The sequence below is a fragment of the Scardinius erythrophthalmus genome, assembly GCF_964197995.2.
Source record: "Scardinius erythrophthalmus genome assembly, chromosome: 3".
Classification (NCBI taxonomy): Eukaryota; Metazoa; Chordata; class Actinopteri; order Cypriniformes; family Leuciscidae; genus Scardinius; species Scardinius erythrophthalmus.
In genome coordinates, this window is record NC_138223.1 from 14,750,736 (window position 1) to 14,771,197 (window position 20,462).

Below are 20,462 nucleotides of genomic sequence, written 5' to 3' on the forward strand. Positions count from 1 at the left end.
GTTCTGACCAACTAAGGGGAAAAAAAGCATTGCAGTAAATCGCACCGATTTTATCTAACGATCGCTTATCATATCACGTCAAACCATGCAAATTTTACTTTGTTCTCAAATTGTTAATTTTAACAACATCACCATTGTGTGACTACATTTAATGCCTTTACGATATTATCCTTGTTTTCGCTTGGGCCGGTTGCAGTCTCTTTTTTTTCTCCGCAGTCTTTCGCGTTTTACAACGGGTGAATCTCCAGTTGTCACTGGTGATTGTTGTTTGAACCTTTCTGGATCCGCCATCAAATTGATAAATTTAATTATATCAAGTGCTGCGAGAAATGGCTATAAATCTCCACCTCCAACATCCTCACATGCAATACATCCTGCTAGCCGAGACACCTTTACGTGTACAGATGTGACGTAATGACGCAAAGACATGCTTGAATTTCCCGCGGAAATCCACCAGTAAAACTGGAATTAAAAACATTATTACAAGCTTACCGTTTTGAATCGAGCTAAGGCAAGCAGATAGTTTTGAACACTGGCTGGTTATGTACTTACTCAAATTTATTTTGGATCATTTTTAACCCAAAAAAACTACGGACTGCAGCTTTAATAGTTTGTTGCTAATTTAAAAAGTTTAACAATTTATTTCTCCATGTTCTCCATGTAATTTCAATAGATGAAAGTGCAGTAATCACTTTTTCTATGTAATCAAATTTTGCAGGTAAAAAAGTTGGCAATATTGCAGCAAAGTGTGAAGCACAGCTTTCACTTTCAAACCAAGCAGCATTCGACACGGGTAAATTTACATGACCACCTTGAAACCGGAGCGAAAACTACATGGGGAAAGACTAGGGTTGCCAACTTTCTGAAATGGAAATAAGGAAGGGGGGGGGGGGGGGGGTATGACATGCCCCTCACGGAAGATATTTTTTTAAAATAACCCCTGAAATGATGACTTCTGGTGAATATTGTGGAAACTAATTGATATTTAGATAAATATATTCAATACATTATAGCATATTATAATAGGCCTACAACTTATTAGGCCTATATATTTATAGAATAGCAAAGTAGGCCTAATCAATATACAAGACTGAACCACATAGATGTGAAATATAAAGGCTATCATGGTCATTTTGCCAACAATGAACCATGGATTTGTTTAGTTTATAATACGTTTTATTTGTAACTTTTAATTTTTAACAAATTCAAAATATATCATTCAAAACTCATCGGCTAAAGGCCCGTACACACCGGGACGAATATCGACGCGCGTTATTCGCCAGCGTTTTTCAACGCGTTTTTTGTGTTCACACCCAAGCGATTTTTGCTGACGATGAGCCGAGTGAACATGCAAATTCATTCCCTGACATTAGATGGCGCTTAATACCACTCCATAACAGTTCTCTTTTATCAAGATTTTTGTAGTCGCTGTCGCGTTTGTCATAGTTCTTTATGTTCCGACACCAACGAGACCAGCAGCTCTACATTCATCTTGCCTTGCATCTTCCTCGTCTTATTTCTTCCCGGCAGTGTTTAGACACTACTCGGCATATATCTTCTTCGCCGTTACGTATGTGTGCTCGGCAAGACCGTTTTGTGTTTGAGCGCCCCCAATTTGTGTTTTACTGTAACTTCAGAAGCTCCAGACACGTGAGCAAAAGCGCCAATCTCATTGGTCGGATAGTTTTTGACGTGGTGCGTCAAACCAAAAAAACGAACCCGAGGCGTTTTTTAAAAAATGACGCTTTTACGCGTGGTGTTTTTCGCGTCGGTGTGCACACTAACATTGGCGCCCTTTGTTTAGTCACGAGGCGTTAAACGTCGGCGAATATCGCGCGCGAAATTCGTCCCGGTGTGAACAGGCCTTTAGACTGCATTTGAAGAAAAATAAACAACAGTTTTCTGTAGCCTTGTGCGAACTTATGCAATAGAATTAGACTTCTAGAGTGTTCTTTCCAGTGCAAAAAATAATATTTTTAATGTAATTAGACAACATTTTAAGGAAGTGCAAATATCTTTATATAATTATACTTCCATTATAGTTAACTTTCTTTCCAGTGCAAAACAATAATACATAAAAAAACAGCTAATAAAGAAAATATAAAATATTGCACTCAAATACTGCATTCAAGCAACACAACACCTGTATGTATATTTTTGTGCTCTTTTCTTTTTTGCCGGCTGCTCGGAGGTAGTCATTTTTACATTTCCCGCTGTTGTCACTTGTCGTCATCGTTGCTACGATACTGTACGTGACTCACAATGACTGAAAAACTGAAAAGGGCATTCTCTGATGATGTACCAAGATGTTCCTACGCTGATCATAGACAAACAGGGGGACAAATTAATATCTACCGCACCGTCTGTTTTTTATGTGTCAAATACAGGATGATTCCGTATTATACGGAACGGTTGGCAACCCTAGACCGTACCTTAACACCATTGTGGTAACAGCATACACAGAACAGTGTATTTAAAGTACACAAAGAACAGTGATGCCACCATCCAATCAACAACTCATCGATAGAATCAAATCCATGTCTACATTTTTTTTTTTTTCAATAATACATTTCACTCTAATGTGCATCAAAATACAGAAGAAAAGATTTGTCGCTTTGTTTCATCATGAGTTGTAAAATTAGTCATGATATACTACCATTGTATTGATTTCCCACATAAGGGCATAGAACTGCAAAAGGTTGAATAAATGATGACTATTTTCATTTTAGGTGACCTATGCCTTTAAGATTTTTCGTTGTTCTGATAAGATAGCAGTAAAGTAAATAAAAGGCAGAGAATTAAATTTCATTACATTTAAAAAAAAAAAATACTAACTCACCTCTTTTTTATTCAGAACGTGTACTGTTGAATCATGCAAAATAAGCCTTTATTATTTTGAATATTATTAAACTACTTGCTTGTGTGATTGTGTTGATGAAAAACACTATTGGCAGAGCTCCTCTACAGGTACGTGTGTGTGCGTGCGTGCGCGTGCATACACATTCACTTCCTCCAACAGCAGGGGGCTAAAGACTGAGAGTGATGCACACAGACAAATATGTCACAAAGAATGAGTACACCCCAACCAAAATATGTCAGTGCAAAAGAACGAATGGGAGGGAGAAGGGGGTCACAAAGAGGTAAAACAGAGAAAGAGGCAGATAGAAACAGATGGAAGAGGTGGGGGAATGCAACCCAAAAGACTGAAAGAGGGGTCCTGAGGACAAGTAAACAAGTGTGCATCCAAGAAGCATCTCCGCACAAACACATCGGGTTATGCGTTCCGCGTGTTGTGCCTTTTAAAGAACATGTTTTGCGATGCCCACAGCAGGCATGAGTGATTTCAGTGCCTTTCATGTTGACTGCTTTTCGGGTCACTGACTCTAGTAACCTCTAGCAGCAACACATGCACACACACACATAACTCCTTTCAGTCATCACACTACACTACTTCTGCTCTAAAAACATGTATATACACACACAATTCTCAACACTCTACCAACCTATCCATTAGCACAAACCCACATGCTTGCCATGCTCACAAACTCACACGTACTGCTCTGTTAGCTCAACTCACACCACACCAGAGACACACACTTCATTTATTCATTTCATATGTAGTGGTAAGGAAGTTACCACTTAATCGCAGCAAGCAGAAAGCTTAATCGCAGCAAGCTGCTGATTGCTCAAAAACAGCATTAATAAGATAACAGGAGAAATTATCACGCTGATCTTACCGATGTGGAGCAGACCGTTAAAAAACTGTATGGGTCAGAGAACCTGACTCTAAAGTTCTTTAATTAACTTTCACAAGTTAACAAGCTCATTTAATCCTTGAAAGTGGTAAATACATTTGGCCATGAAATAGGCAATTGGGTGCCTGGATGGGTGCCATGTTGACTTTACACCCTAACACCTAAATTACTTACAGGTAACTCTTTTTTTTATATATATATATATATATATATATATATATATATATATATATATATATATATATATATATATATATATATATATATATATATATATATATATACACTGACATATTGAATAGAAATTTCATTATTTCACACTTCAAATCAAAAACTCTTCTTTTTTATTGAATATAGAAAGTATTTATTATAAATTATTTATCCGTGCACAAATAACTTCTCCCTCCTGCAACATCTTTTCTCTAATGACTTATTTACTGGCGCAAGGGTGGATCCCAGCATGGATAAGAGCAGGGAGAGCAGCAATAACCCCCCTTTGGGTAAACAGAACAGAACCAACATGAAAATTTGCAAATATATTTAATTCAAGATTTTAAAGTACAACATTATTCGATAATTATTCAAGGGGAATCAGAATGTCAAATCCTGACTGGGCGAGAGGAGGAGCTGGGGAGGGAGGAGGGTAATTAGCTCCTGAGAAACACGATAGCTGCTGATAATACTGAAGGAGCTTATATATGTATATGGTGATAGGCGTCGTATTCCTATAGGTAGATGTGGATCAGCTGAGGGTCAGCTGATGCGAGCTTGACTAACGTGACCTGCCAGAACTAACGCTACGCTTGATTTCTGTCAGGACCACTACCATCAAATATGATTGACAATTAGCATACAGTTTGGATTAGCGGTATGGTTCCGTTCTGGGCGAGAACTCCCTGCGCATCCATGCAGCCTAGCATGGATAAGAGCAGGGAGAGCAGCAATAACCCCCCAAAACAAAAACATATGCCAATATCCCCCAAAACCAACTGACAGCGCAATCTGGATGCTTTTGTAGTTACCTGAGTGAGCCAAGGCAACAAGCATGTTGCCAATACCTGAAAAGCTTGAGCAACAGCATGTTACCAACAATACCAGAAAGCCTCAAGCAACAAGTATGTTGCCCTTACCTAGATGGCCTAAACGAGTATATTGACAATACCCACATAACCATAGCAACAAGTGTGTTGTCAATACCCGAAATGTTCAGCAGTAAACATGCATATTGCAATGAATGACATCCACCTGAAATGAAGAAGTGAAAATTAGATATCAAAATGAATCAGCTGCTTGCTTATTGCATATCCGCAGTCCAGATCCAGTTTCTTTGAGTGACGCCTGTGAGCTAGAGATGAGAGATGGAGATTTAATTTTCAATTATCTTTTCATTGGAAATAAGTACTGAAGTACACAATACTGAAGTAATCCTGGTGGAAACTTATGGTTCACACAGAATTAGCAACACTGAATTAGAATTAGCTGGATGGTTTAATGGAACAAGCGTGATGCTGATGCTTGGATACATTTACTTACAAATATGTAGATTTGAATAAATTCCAATCACTAGACAAGTTATTTGTTGACGTTAACTGCGTACACTGTCACCTGTCAATGACGTCATAACCTTGTTATACTTGGTTGTAGTTTACTTCTGTAGAAAAGAGAAAACTTATAAAAAATTATATATGTACACACATTTTGTTATAATAATTTTTACACACTACCTCCACCATGACTGAGGCTGATAGAATGGTTACATCCTGATTTTAGCATCATATGTTGAGCACTATAGATCCAATCTAATTGGGGAAGCATCACACCAAGCTGGAGCAAGCAAGGACACATGGCAACAAGCGTGTTGCTGTAGCCAATTTAACAATTGTATGGGATCTATTGGGGGAAGCGTACACCCCTAGCGGCAGCAAAATCTAAAACTAGTGTAGTTTGGCAGGGGAAGCCTACACCCTACAGCAGGGGTCACCAAACTTTTTTCTGTGGGGGCCACATTATCGTTCCTGACTGTGATGGGGGGCCGGGGCCGGGTCAGCTATATAACATAGAATTGTATGACCCAGACCAAAATGACCACCAGCAGGCCTCATTGTGTAGTAGAGATTACTAGCCTGGCACAGCCATCCCCACTACTATATCCACACTACTATATCAACACTTGATTCCTGGCACATATTTGTTTATCTTTACTAGTGGTTTGCAAAAGTTGTAATCGAGTCTTCACACTTTGTTTTATTTAAAGTTATTCTTCACAAATATTCGTTGGTCCACTGTTCTTTGAAAACTCTGCACTCTCTTTTAGGGGTGGAACGGTACACAGAAGTCACGGTTCGGTTCATACCTCGGTTCAGACATCACGGTTGGGTACAATGAAGGGAAAAGCAAAACAAAAATGCAGAAGGCTTGTGCATGTCTCAGGCTGGACCACCAAAAGAAAAATAAATGTCTTAAGCCTTGTATTTTTTTTTAAATAAGTTTTATTAATAAAGTAAAGGCATAGAACCATTTTATTTGTAGTGCACTGACAATAGTTTTATATAATTAGTTCATTAATTCAATTAATAAAAATACCTTGATATGTTTGGTAATTGTACCTGAATTAATTGAAAATTAATCTGCTACATTTTAGATTAATATATTTGTTTTCCTTAAAAATGTAATTAACAGTAACTTAAACACTTTGCAGTTTGAATGATGTCCTGCATAAACTAGACGGAGTATGTTTTTATGTTTCCACTGTTCGATCGCGGCCGCGCCACACACACACACACACACACACACACAAATATAAGTAAACACTTTACGACTTTTCGATCGCGCCCACACCTCTCTTTCAACATATTCCAGCATTGCAATCTTTACTCCGCAGCCTGCTTCAGAGCTTCAGAGTTAAGGCGGAGCTACAGATTAGGTGTCCCTAAGAATCCGCATATCTAACAGTAGTTCCGCATTACATCAATTAAATTGCACGCAAGTTTTATTTATTTTTATACCGTGTATTCTCCGTGTAAATGTATGCACCAAACTGTGACGCCCGTACCGTCCATGACAACCTTTGGGGATTGCCTCATAGGGCCGGTTCAAGTAGTGGGGGGCAGAGGGGCTGGGGGGCCAGTCAAAGGGGGGTGGCGGGCCTGAGTCGGCCCGCGGGCCTTAGTTTGGTGACCCCTGCCCTACAGCAATAGCTCTGACTAGCGGCAACAAACTAACACAACAAGCATGGTGTGTAAATCACAGAACTATTGCTAAAACTAGTGTAGTTTGGCAGGGGAAGCCTACACCCTACAGCAATAGCTCCGACTAGTGGCAACAAACTAATACAACAAGCATGGTATGTAAATCACAGAACTATTGCTAACACTAGTGTAGTTTGGCAGGGGAAGCATACACCCTACAGCAATAGCTCCGACTAGCGACAAGAAAACTAATACAACTAGCATGTTTGTATAACCATAGGACTAGTTTTAAAACTAGTGTAGTCCGGTCGGAGAAGCATACACCCTCTAGCTCTGAGTCAGATGCAGTGTGCAATGCGCAGCTAAGCAATGGAATACAGTGTGCTTCCTCATTAATGAACATGATTACTGCTCCCGTCCTACGGATTCCTTCGGCTGTGGAGGTGAAGATGACGACTCCCATGATTCCACACTTCTTCACAGGACCATCAAGCTACAATGTTGTTAGTGTTGAATACCAGACCTCTATGGTGAATGTACTGTGTATTTTGCACAAGTATGTTACCGATATCTAGATAGCTTTAGCCACAAGCATGTGGTAACTTTAACACATTATGTTGCAATAATCAGATAGAATAAAGCACAGGCATTTTTCAAATGAAACCAGATAGCATAAAAAACACTTGATTACTACAGCATGTTGCTGAGGACAGTACATACAAGCCTTAGTAACAAACACATATTCGATAACACTGATCTAGCAACCACCATACAGTACCAATAGCAATGTTGCTGAAATGACAGCATATTACTGATGCCTGAAAAATTTAGCACAGCATGTGACAATGACACCAGGTATAAGCCTAAAACAAAGCCATGTTCCAAATAACGACTGGGCTAAATAACCTTAAAAATAAAATGAACAAGCAGTGTTGCAATGATTTTTTTTTTTTTTTTTTTTACATATACACAGCTTAAATTGACTCATGTCGAGTCCTGTGTCAATAATGCAACGATGCGAGCAGCAATGCAAACACTTCCAAGTCAGGCAACTTATGATCAATGCGGCAAATCTCGTGTTCAAGTTTAAGATGAATCTGAGGTGAAATCCTTGTGGGGAACGAATTCCTCTTGCTAAATTCCCAATTGCACGATTCCTTGTGAGATGATGTTGTTTGCCTGCCGAATTTCACCATTTAATTAGCTCCTGAGAAACGCGATAGCTGCTGATAATACTGAAGGAGCTTATGTATATGGTGATAGGCGTCGTATTCCTATAGGTAGATGTGTATCAGCTGAGGGTCAGCTGATGCGAACTTGACCTATGTGACCTGCCAGAACTAACGCTATGCTTGATAACTGTGCGTTCACACCAGACGCGAATAGCGCGTCAAATTTTCGCCTGCCGCGTCTAGTTATACGCTTGACCACTTTGTTTCCATTCGCGCATCAAAAGACGGTAGCGGTCAGAACTCTGGTGTAGGCTACTTTGGACGGAGCGGGCGGTCTGACTGACAATAGCCCACTCCCGACATCTTTTGACAGCGTTTCCGCACTTAATTCTGACCACCTGTACACCTATGAGGAGCTGTTTGGTACTGAATCCATTGTCAGTCAACAACATTTTTTTTTTGCAAGGATGTATGAAATAGTTTGGCAGAAAATAGCCTACTTCATTTGTCAGTAGGGCAATAGGATTTTCGTTTATGTTGCTTAGAAATTTTAGTGATAGGCTTTGTCCTATTTAATTTATGTTAGGCTATTTATATTTCATAATTTTTTTCTGCGGCATTTTTTTTCTCTGCTGACAGTACTGTTAATATTTCTATTGACACGAACACAATTTTTGTATAGCATTTATTATAGGCTACTTAATCTCATTCTTTCCGTTAGAGACATTTGAATGTGAGATTTTGGAAACGAGATCTAAATTTTGCGGACCCGTGAGGTCGGGAAATAAAGCACGTGAACACAGAGTGTATTTTAAGCGGTTGCTGAATAGAACCTTCGTGGGAGCGGGACGGAAAAAAAAACGCGCAGACCTCCTTAAAGCCACAGTATGGAATTTTTCTCCACTAGGGGTCGCTAACCTCTTTACAATAACAAAGGCGTAGTTTGATGACGCAACACATGCTAAGAATTATGGATGTTGTCGTCAACGCCAAGCCGACCGATCTAATAATGTTTATGGATGACTGAATACATCGATGCTTTTATCATGACTGTGATATGAAGCAGTTCGGGATTGCTAAGAGACAGCTATCAGCTCCACACGCGACGCGAGTCCCACAGATATAAAAGGAATATGGACATTTCATTCTACCGAACTACATACAGAATTACAACTCACAGGTCAGTTTATTAGACAAATTAAACTTGCGAGGTAACGCAGCGCTGTTTCACTTGGTCTAACTTTACACTAGCACACTAAACTGCATTTGAATGTGTTGAAATGTATGTGTTAGTTTGTCTGTATGAGACTAGCAGTAAACTAGATCAACATTAAAATAACATACAGATCATATTCTGACATTTTATCATTGTTGAACTATATAACATTGATTAGTTTTATGTAAATGTGCTCACCTGTTTAATAAAGTACATGTAGAAGTGGTCGAAGTCTCGGATGTGGAGCTCTCGTTTATATACTGTCTATGGGAGCTCTCGGCATCTCGAAAACACCGCGCTGATATTGATTCTCGTTTTAGTTCTCCTTTTTCATCCAAAGTCTGCTTGCCATGGTCCGTAATGTTTGAACGAAACAACAACAGCGTGCAAATAGACATTGCGAACTCTACAGTTGTCTGCGTCTGTCGCTTTGGTTAATCAGAGGACTCTGCTCATAGCTCTGGTTACCGTGGCAGTACGAGCGGAAATCATAGGTGAAAACCAGGGACAGCGCGGATATGACGCCATTGACTGCGACAAACCGGAAATAAAGAAACGTGCCGTGTCTAAAAATTAAATTAAAATTTCTCCTGGTTTGAAAGTTGTTGGAAACAGTCAGGATAATGTAAGTACACAACTTAAAAAAATATATAACATAGATATAGTGATTTTTGCTAATTTTAAAGCAAAAAAGTTACATATTGTGCCTTTAAACCTCAGGTGTGTATGTGTGTGTCCCGAATAAATAATAATAAAAAAAAGGAATAAAGTTCAAAAGTCGGACTGTAAGCGAATGAGGTATGATTGCTATTCACAACTTTATTAAAATGGCTGTAATCTGTTAGTAATCTGTTGTAATTAATAGTACTTGATCTGTTTAAAATGATTTCCTTGATATATGCCTAAGGTGTTAAATTAAAAATTAAAAATCAAAATTAAAATTTGTCTTATCCAGTAATTATTTTTTTCTATTTTTGATCTGAGCACAGTCAGAAAATCAGAAAACCCATTGTTATTCGTTTTTTTTTTTTTTTTTTTTTTTTTTAGTTCAGGAAATAAATAATGGAAAAACAAGTCGTTTTTCATCTTTTTATTTTTGTTTTTAATATGAAAAAATGATTGAACGAATGATCCACGGACGGTGATGGACCCATCATATTCCACGATTATAGGCCTATATAAGAGTATTTAATTTGTATCCATAGGCCTACTCTGTGTAGCTGGCCAGCCATCTACTGGCTAAAAAAAAATATTGGCCCGCGGCCAAAGTTACTTGCCGACCCCTGAACTAAACGCTGGATTTTCAAGTTGGAAGCTGGAAGTTCGCGGCTCCATTGTTGTAGTAAACTTGCACAACGTCCTTGAATAAATCATTTATTAGATGCACGCCTGTCTGTTATTGTAGAGACATTAACATTATATTGTTACACCCCTAAACATGAAGCGGAACAAAACAAACTATGATTGGTTGCGTTACATGTCAGTGAAACGTCCTCTTGGGCGGTCCTTAGCCAAGAAAAGCAGCGTCAGTCTAAAGGTCTGGCCATGTGAGACTAACAACAATCCAATCAATTCCAGACAGACAAAATCAAGTCCCGCCCTTTTTTCCTGGATATTCATCACAATGGGGAAGCAAAGACTACCACAACTTACGTTTCATGCGGACTTTAAACTCCACCTAAGCCTATGCTCTACAAGCCAAGAAAACACAACAACTGGATTGTTCCCATTATATAATCAACAAAGCTGTAGACTTATACACAGCAAGCAATGTGGGATGTATAAAAGAGAATAGTCATTGAACTATGTTAAGGAAACAAAGAGTTGTCCAGTACAGATATAGATATATATATATTCACATATTCCAAATTAATTTCTTAATATCGGGTCTACCGATAAATGGCAGTACTTGTTGAGCATCTATAAAGAATAGCGCAGATCAGGTTTTGTTTGGTTAATCATTCAACTTTTTGAATAACAGCAATTCAGAAGTGAGAAGTGTGTAGCTTAAGAATTAGACAGACCAAAACAAATATGAACAAATTTGACTGTTTAGATAATAAAACAACTTAATAAATATTATTAATAAAACAACTTGCATAAATATAAATAATACCAGTAAAAAATATTTATTATTAGTCAACTATTTATAATGCATATTGTGTTTTATTGATAATAATCTTTTCTATAATATCTAATGACTACTTAGTATATGGATTGCTTTTTGACAATAATAACTGTTTAATCCGAATCTACTGTTCTGGAAGAGAGATCACACAAGTCAGCTGTCGGTGAGAAAAGTAATGCAAAATTAATTAACTACTTATAAAAAGCAACAATGTAACATATTATACATAACAATAATTACATATTTGGGAGTAATATAATAAATGTAACATGACTTTTGAAACAAATGTTCTCCTACACATGCTTTGGGATTCAGTCCCTGAGTGAAAAACCTGTGATCTTTATTGGAAGCACTGCTCCAGGTATGGTGTGTTTGTGTGTGTATTCATCTATGTGTGCGAGACCGGGCACCTGAGCTCTACAGGGGGTTACAGATGCAGCCGTGTATACAAACACTAACACTTGAGCACAGCAGGACGTGACAGAACCGAAACACACATCACCAACTTCCTGGAATTTACCAGCCTGTCAGCTTATTATCGCTAACAATGGTGGAAAAGGGCCTGTAAGCACAGGAAAAAAATGCAAACATGTTACCAAAAAACAGACAAATCAGCAGTGACATGATGGTATTTCAGCACATGGATGCGATTATGATTCCCTCTATGATGTTCCTCATGCTGCTAATTAGTAAATGTGTGCATGCTATAGAAAACCGCATGTAAAAGATGACGAAATTACAAGTAATAAAGCAAGATCTGCATTTTTTCCACACCACTACGGAAGTAAAACTTAAATTGTTAACTTGATATTTTTGAAAGATTAAATGTTTAAGATCTATCTAGGAAAGCAATAAATGTTTCACAAAGAACAATCAGTCTGTCCACTCCAACTTAAGCGTTTAAGTTTTCTCTTAAACACTTAAAGCTACAATATGTAATTTTTTTCGCCGCTAGGAGTCGCTAATCTCTTACAATAACAAAGGCGTAGGTTGATGAACAGTGAATAAGCGGAATCATGGAACTTGTCTAAATATGTTTATGGATGAATTAATACATTCATGTTTTTTAACATGACTATGGTATGAAGCAGGTCGCGATTGCTAATGAGAGACAGATATCAGCGTCACACGCGAGTCCCGCGGATTTAAAGAAATGAGGACATTTAATTCAAACGAACTACACGCAAGTGCTGAATTACTACTCATATGGGTCAGTTTATTTGACGAATTAAACTTTTGAGGTAACGCAGTGCTGTTTCACTTGGTCTACACTATCACACTAAACTGCATTTGAGTGTGTTGAAAGTTATAATGTTTTTCTATGTGTTTGTTTGTTTGCTTTATGAGATTAGCCGTAAGCTAGATCAACATTAGAATAACATACTCATGTTCTAACATTTCATCATGTTGAGCTATATAACATTGATTTGTTTTATGTACATTTGCTCATCTGTCTTAGCCTGGCAAGCCAGACCCACATCAAGATGTTGGGTCTGGGAACTCACTATTGGCAGGGCTCAACCGTTTATCCGAGGGGCGGGATTCCCTCTGCACGCAATAGGATAGCGTTACAACCAACCAGAGCATTTCCCACCAGCGGAGTTAGTTGATAGATTAAACTTTTGCCGTATCTGGTCGGCAAAACTATACGAACACGTCTTCCTTTTTTAAGAATGACTTAAGTGCCGTTCTTTGTTCTTTTCTCAAAGAAAAGCTTAACTCCAAGTCCACCAGAGTTGCGGCCAAAGCCGATTCAAAAGACCGCTGTCTGCCAGGAGCAGCAGCAATCTTCTTTTTTTTCCAAGAAGCAGGGAATTCACACGGAACCGTCGCAACTCTAGACTAGAACTGACTAGAGTTTGTTTTTTCCAGCTCGAAAGCCAACGGAGAGTTGCTAGACCACCAGTGGCGGATACAGAACTTCATTAATGGGTGGGCCTGGTGAAAATACGGAGGGGCCTTGTTTTTTGAAGCTTATATACACGCCCAGTGGCGTAACTTTGCTAAATCAGGTATATGTACAATAACATTACGATGCCCAGCAATCGATTTAAATAGTAGGCTACATGGGGTTTAATTTGTCGTGGGCAAATTTTTGTGTTACTAAATACATAGATTCACCTAGTTGAGCAACTTAGACCTCAATGGTTCAGTGGTAGAATTTTCGGCAACCGTCTCAGAGGTTCTGGGTTCAAATCCGCACTCGTATAGCTTTTTTTATTTTATTTTTTTCGTATAGTTTTTTTTCCTCATCAAAATCGATTATGTTCATCAGTGGTTGTATATCAAGCAGGGACACGTTTGTGTGTATTATGTTTTGTTATTTCACCAGAACGAATAGAGCTCCGCAAAGCATTGAAGCGCGCATCCGAGTGAAGACGAGCTTATATGACGAGCCACACGAGAAAACACTGTATCCGCGTGATCGCAGCGGCAACGATCACTTGATTTAATATAATATTTTTTTATATTTAATATAGCAATAGATCGGCTCTTATTTAAAAAACGAACTAAATTAATTGTTTTTATTAATCTGATTGGAAGGGCCACTGGTCAATCTGGGTGGGCATGTGGCCCACCCATAAATCCGCACCTGTAGACCACCCTGGCTAAAAAAAAAATTAGCTGCCGCTAGGGTTCGTCTAGATTTCTAGGCTACAGTACACATGCAAGGGCGGCATCCCTGTCAAGTCATGACTCGTGAAGCTCTGTCAAGTCGAAGTTTGCCGCGAAGCTCTCGGCATCTCGAAAATGGCATGCCAATATTGATCCTCGTTTTATTTTTCCTTTTGTCCCAAAGTGTGCTTGCCATGGTCCATAATGTTTGAACGAAACAACAACAGCGTGAGCGAGAGCGTGCTGCTAGACGTAATGCAGTTGTCCACGTCTGTTGCCATCGTTACTATGGCAGTACAAGCGGAAACTAGGGATAACGCGGATATTACGTCATTGACAGGCAACAAGTGAACAGGGACGGGCACTATTTAAAATTGTGAATTTCTCTGAATTTACAAATTCTTGGAAACATTTAGGATAATGTAAGTACACAATTGAAAGAAATATATAACACTGTGCAAGTGGTTTTTGGATATTTTGATACAAAATTCTTACATATTGTACCTTTAAGGTTCAAATATGGTACACACATGAGAAAAGAACAGAAAAGTTTTACCAAAATGTGCAGAGGGGTCAGACTCATGGGGACACAAACTGAGAGGATGTTTCTTGCTGTAGAGTGCACTCTTACTTTAACTCTCCCTTGAAACACGTTATACGCCTGTAAAAGCTTAACGAGTCAAGATGGGACAGTTACCTTGTTCAGCTTTACGGCCTAATGGATACACATTAGCTCTGATTCCTAGAATCCATGTTATTGAATGTGGATTTTAATAACAACTGACAGATTGATACAGTGGCCCTAAAAAATATTTAGAAAATACTAAGGTTTAGATAATTCAGCTCACTTAAAAATGCATGGCACTGCTTTAGATCAAGGTTTTTTTAAACGTTTTAATTGCAATAAGAACCCCCATCATGAAGGGACCCCGCTGTACATTTATTTAAAAAAAATGTGTGATGTTATAGACAACAAATTGGTTGTCCAATTTCCTACATAAAATAATTGGTTTTATACTGTCACTGTCCTAAAGCATAACAGAAAAGGAATATATGTATTAAGTTATGTGAACTTGTCAATTCCACATAATTTTTTAATTATGGATGAAGTTTATTTACTTAATAGTTAAGGCAATGGGTTTCCTCACTTTTTTTTTTATTTAAGTCAACTGAACACTTACAGTGCTTCAAAGCAAAACATTTCCTTCCTCATTAAGTGTGGTCCAAAAACTTTTGAGGACCAGTACACCAAGCAATAATACCTAGCGTACTTATTTCCATGTAGAGTGTAAAAACCTCTTTCAAATCTCAAATCCCCAAGGTTGTCTTTTTGAAGCCGGTTCCACACATTTCTCCAGTGGACAGAGCTTAAAGTCGTAATGAAATGGAAGTAGGCTACTGTTGGGGTCTTTGATTCTTTCCTTCAAACTCAGTAGCACACGACCAGTTGTGACCTACCACTGTAAATCCATTTCAATCCCCTGAGAACTATAAACACTACATCTATGAATGAATTCCTTTTAGACTTTGGAAAGTCTTCAGAAAGGATATCATTGGGATCATCTGCACTAATTCCTTGGCTACACTTATTAGAGATGGCAAACTCTTCCCACAATTCACTAACAGTACAGTAAAGGCCTCATCACTCCCCACATCAAAATAATACAATAATAAACAACCACAGCAAAATAAACAGCAACAGTGAAGTGAATGAATCAATGTTGTGTGTGCATAAACCCAAGCCACAAAATAGCAAACAGCATAAAACGGAAGGGAAAACAGGAGTCAGCCAATACAAACAGAGAATAATTTGTGACCAGAGGGAAAACACTGCCAACACCTCGAGCAGAAATTAAGCTTACAGCTGCTAGTGCATTTGACCAATCTACAAAAAAATAAAAAATAAATCAATAATAATATATATGCATGTATGAAGATCTCCGATGCAAAAGCCTCTAAAAGCCACCTATGTCAAAAATGAGATAATAATATTGAGTGAATGCTCTCCGTACATAGTACACATTCATCAAATACTTTCACTTCAAACTCACTAAATCCCAGCCTCAGACCATTCAGAAATGTCGGCAGAAACCTATACATAGGAGCCTGATAAAAATGTTAATATTAAAGAAAAACGTTAGACGGACTTAGAGGCTTTTACAGCTGAAGTCTTCATAATGATCCATTAGGTGATTTCCGAAAGTGAATTATTTTAATTTTTTATGAAATAACTTTTATTGAATAAGGAATTGATCGAGTGGAAGTAAAGGCATTTAACAACAACAACAAAAAACTATTTCAAATAAATGCTGTTCTTTTCAACTTTCTAATTACCAAAGTATCCTCCAAAAATGCCAAGGTTTCCACAAAAATATTAACCATAATAACAAATGTTCCTTTAGCAGAAAATCGGCATATTAGAATGATTGCTGAAGGGTTGTGTGACACTGAAGACTGGAGTAATGGCTGCTGAAAATTGCTTTGCCATAACAGGAATAAATAATATTTTAAAATACATTAATATGAATATAATAATATTTTACAATATTACAGTTTTTACTGTATTTTTGATTAAAAAAACACAGTCTTGGTGAGCATGAGACTTCTTTCAAAAACATTTAAAAAAAAAATCTTACTGACCCCAAATACCATGCCGCATATGTAGTATATGACAAATGACCAAAAAGAAAAATTTGCTTTCATTGGATTAAGAACACTGAAACTGTTGTAAAAAAAAAAAAAAAAAAAAAAAAGTTTACAATCATCTCCATCCAGCTACTACCACACTCCGTGTCTTCACTGCACACAACTCTCTTTACCCAACAGAAGTAAAAGTGTGCGTGTGAATAGCAGCACCAATTGTGCAAATACTATAAAAACCACTCGAGTTGTAAAGCTGAGCTGTGTGCTAAAGCCTGTGGGTTGCATACAGTAAGAGCTCTCCGTGACTACACACACCACTCACATCCTCCTCTGACCTAAAAACAAGGCTCCGACTGCCCGCTACACGTACAATGATTTGAGAGAGAGACATCCCAGATTATGGGTGAGCACTGCAATCACACAGGAAGCGGCACAGCACTCCTCCCCCATCACAAACTGTCACTAGGACAGCCATTTGTCCAGGCAGCTTCGATCATTCTGAATTTCAAACAGGGACTTTATGGTAATTGTTCGTCTTATGTGTGTGTTTTCTGTGCATTTCTTCAGATGTGAAGCGAGCACAGCAGGTGGAAGAGTGGCTGGGGAGGGGGGTCCATAGTAAGTGTTCTCCATGTTTTATCCTGCTCTGCTAGGTTTGCCTCCGGGCTGCAGGACAAAATCCAGGTGTGACACCATCATAAAAGTAGCACTGAATGAAAACAGGTGAGGGAAGAGCCATTTTTAAACGTGCTGATTGTGTGATTAATCAGCACAAAAAACAAGTGTCCTTTTAAAAGGTACAAAAACTGACATAAGCTCCATTTGACAAATTACATTATTTTTCCAAGATACTAAGTGTTCAAGACAAGTACTCATCAGTTTAAGATTTGCACCTATAATCTAAGCTTTACATGTTAATGCATGTGTGTGTGGTCCTGGTAGGTAAACCATATGTTATGGGGACATGCCTTGAGGAAAACAGCTTATCATACTAAGTGATGTTTTTTTGAAAATGTAAAAAGCGCAAAGACGCACGGGAACTGACAGTGTGGAGCGCGTGAACTCGACACTGAAACACCCCCCACCGGCACGCGAGCACAACATAGCATACTTTTGAGCGCGGATATCCTTCAAGCTTTTTCCATATACTTCTCTAACATATCTTCCATATTCGCGCTCCTATTTAATGAGCGCCTTGGAGAAAAAAAAATCTATTTCCACAATGTGGGTCAAAGCTTAATTAAATTGAGTCCGATGTTATTCTAACGACTCGAGTCTGTATGAGTCACGTTTCCCAGCACTTATCTGCTGATATTACGATTTTGGACAGGTCTCTGTCCGTGTGTTATTTTCCCACTCTATGATTGACATGCCAAGAAATACAATCCCATGGCACTTCATACTGATGTGGTTAGATGAATGCCAAAACAAACTGCCATATATCCGGCTCAGCATGTCAATCAAATCCAACGAACGAGTTCATTTTCCCTAATAGAGCCAAAAAGCCTCTCTTTAGGTTCAGTTCAGCGTTTAACACTCGGATAGGCTACGTGTGCCAGCCAGACAATCTCAAAAGATAACACAGCAAAAGAGAGGGAAGACCCGAAGCACAACTGCTGACAGATACACAGATATGGAGTCCCTAAAATAATTCATTTAACCCGTTCAGACCTGGATAAAATTTGTTTTGTTTTTTTAAAGTTTAAAAATTGTAACAGTTATTCTAATGTCCATTATAATGGAAATTGGTTCTGAACAGTAGTAGCAACTTACAGATAATTATACATATGGATTCACTTCTACATTATTTAGAAAAAAAATACATTAACAATCATTGTAGTGTGTTTTTTTTTATTTATTTTTTTAAATCACTGAATTAAAAAACAAACATATTAAACAGTCTAATAGCTGGTATTCAATTCTGAATGGTAAAAGGTCATCAAAAACAACCCCTCGGATCGCCTTCTGTAGGGTTCAACCTTTCACTGACCAGCTATAGTTTTTTTTTATTTATCACAGTGCCATTCCACCTCAAACTTTGGCATCTTACAAAAGAAAAATACTTTAGAAGTTTCGACTAAGCATGAAGAGGAATTGATCAAATGGCCTGTTTCTGTTACAGGCAAATTGTTTTGAAAATAAAATAGGCCTATATAATAACTTTATATAAGACATGTTCTGAAAGGCACTCAGATTTGATGAAGACTTAAAATGTGTAGTAGGATTATTACTGAAATCCCATCTAGCTGTATTGCAATAGCACACAGTACACATCATTTGTTTACATTGAGACCACTGTCCATTATAATTGAGATCTCAATCTATGATGATATGACTATGACTAGCCTTACTAATGCCACCTCCAAGATTCATTTTAATATTGATGTAAATTATATGGCAGAATTCAACCAAAAACATAACGTCCATTGGAATGGACACTTAATGGGTTGAAGCATCTCTAGAGTTACTGCCTTATATTTTATGTACTCGACCAAACATGCATTACAGGGTCCATATTACATTTAAAGTCATAACATTGTTAATGAAGTGTGTTTACAAGTTGCTCAGTAATTAGATATTAAGCACATGTCGCACATTTGTATTTATAATCACATTGTAACATGAACACTGGAATGTAGCCTAGTGCGAAATCAACCAAAACATAACGTTTTATTGGCTAAACATTGTCTAGGTGTGAGCACTGGTAGGCTATTCCTTTTCGACATGATGGCACGTTTGCAAACAGCCGAGCGTAAAAACACGCACACATTTGTAGTTTGAAGTACAATTTAGTTGTTTTTGAAACAAAATCAAGTATATCAGCGAGCGTTAAGGGCAAACACGAAATGTAGGCTATATCTCGGAATAAAACCGGCGAGTTGATTTGATGGAAAGAAACGTGCGCGCATATCAGTGATGAGTGCGCGCTCATCTTTCTGAATCCTGCCTGTCAGTGGTGTATCCTCTTCTGTCTCCATGATTCGAAACAGCACCTTTAAGCAGTTAAATATGAAATAAATGTGACAAGCGTTTTAAACGTGAATGTACCTGTGCTGGCTCGCGCGCGCAACTCACCTGCGTTCCTTAGTTTCTTGTTTCTGTAGACGGAGAAAATCACCAGCAGGTTTCCTAAAATATCCACCACTATAGTGAATATGAGGAAACACCCGAGAGTAGTAGTGACCCAGGGTGGCCGGTGAAGTGCTTGCTCGCTAGGGTCCAGTGCAGAGCTGTTCAGAGAACTCCCATTTATAAACATTGTATATCTTCATGAAACTTTTCTCAATCAACAAAATAAACCGTGCCGTTCAGGCGGCGCGCGTCTCTCCGGTGGGATCTCATCTCTTCGTGGGGTTGTGCGCCCCGGACAACTTTCCTCGGTTCTCTCGTCGGGGCTTCCGTGTGTCGGGGTCTGCACTTTTATGGCTATGTGTGCACCCATCACAATGTTGGTACATGACATCCACAGGCAACTTCAAAGCTCCATTGAACATGTGATTAACTGCAGAGTTGTGTGTGTTGCCACCCTGTGGTCGTCAACGGTAATGTTGCTTCATTCACACATTTCATCTATAATGAGCCCTCTTTCATCCCCTGATGGCCTGATTCATTATTATTTATCCACATTAAAAGAAGTTTTATTCCGTTTTTCATTCAGAAAAATGTAGGGTATTCGTAACGGAGACTCCCAGGCAGCTCTCTTAATAATAATAATAATAATAATAATATTGAATAATATTAATG

At 38.3% G+C, this 20,462-nt stretch overlaps 1 protein-coding gene across 2 annotated transcripts in view; it reads right to left on the minus strand.

The window, feature by feature from the left end:
• Positions 1 to 20,253, minus strand: part of mtnr1aa (melatonin receptor 1A a) — a 68,965-nt gene extending 48,712 nt beyond the window's left edge. Inside the window, exon 1 of one of the 2 annotated variants that reach the window (XM_081360834.1) lies at positions 19,794 to 20,253. In XM_081360834.1, the coding sequence (XP_081216960.1) occupies positions 19,794 to 19,977 (184 nt within the window). In that variant the 5' untranslated portion in view covers positions 19,978 to 20,253. The remainder of the gene's footprint in view (positions 1 to 19,793) is intronic. The other variant, XM_081360835.1, reaches the window with a different exon arrangement.
• Positions 20,254 to 20,462: the final 209 nt, after the last annotated feature.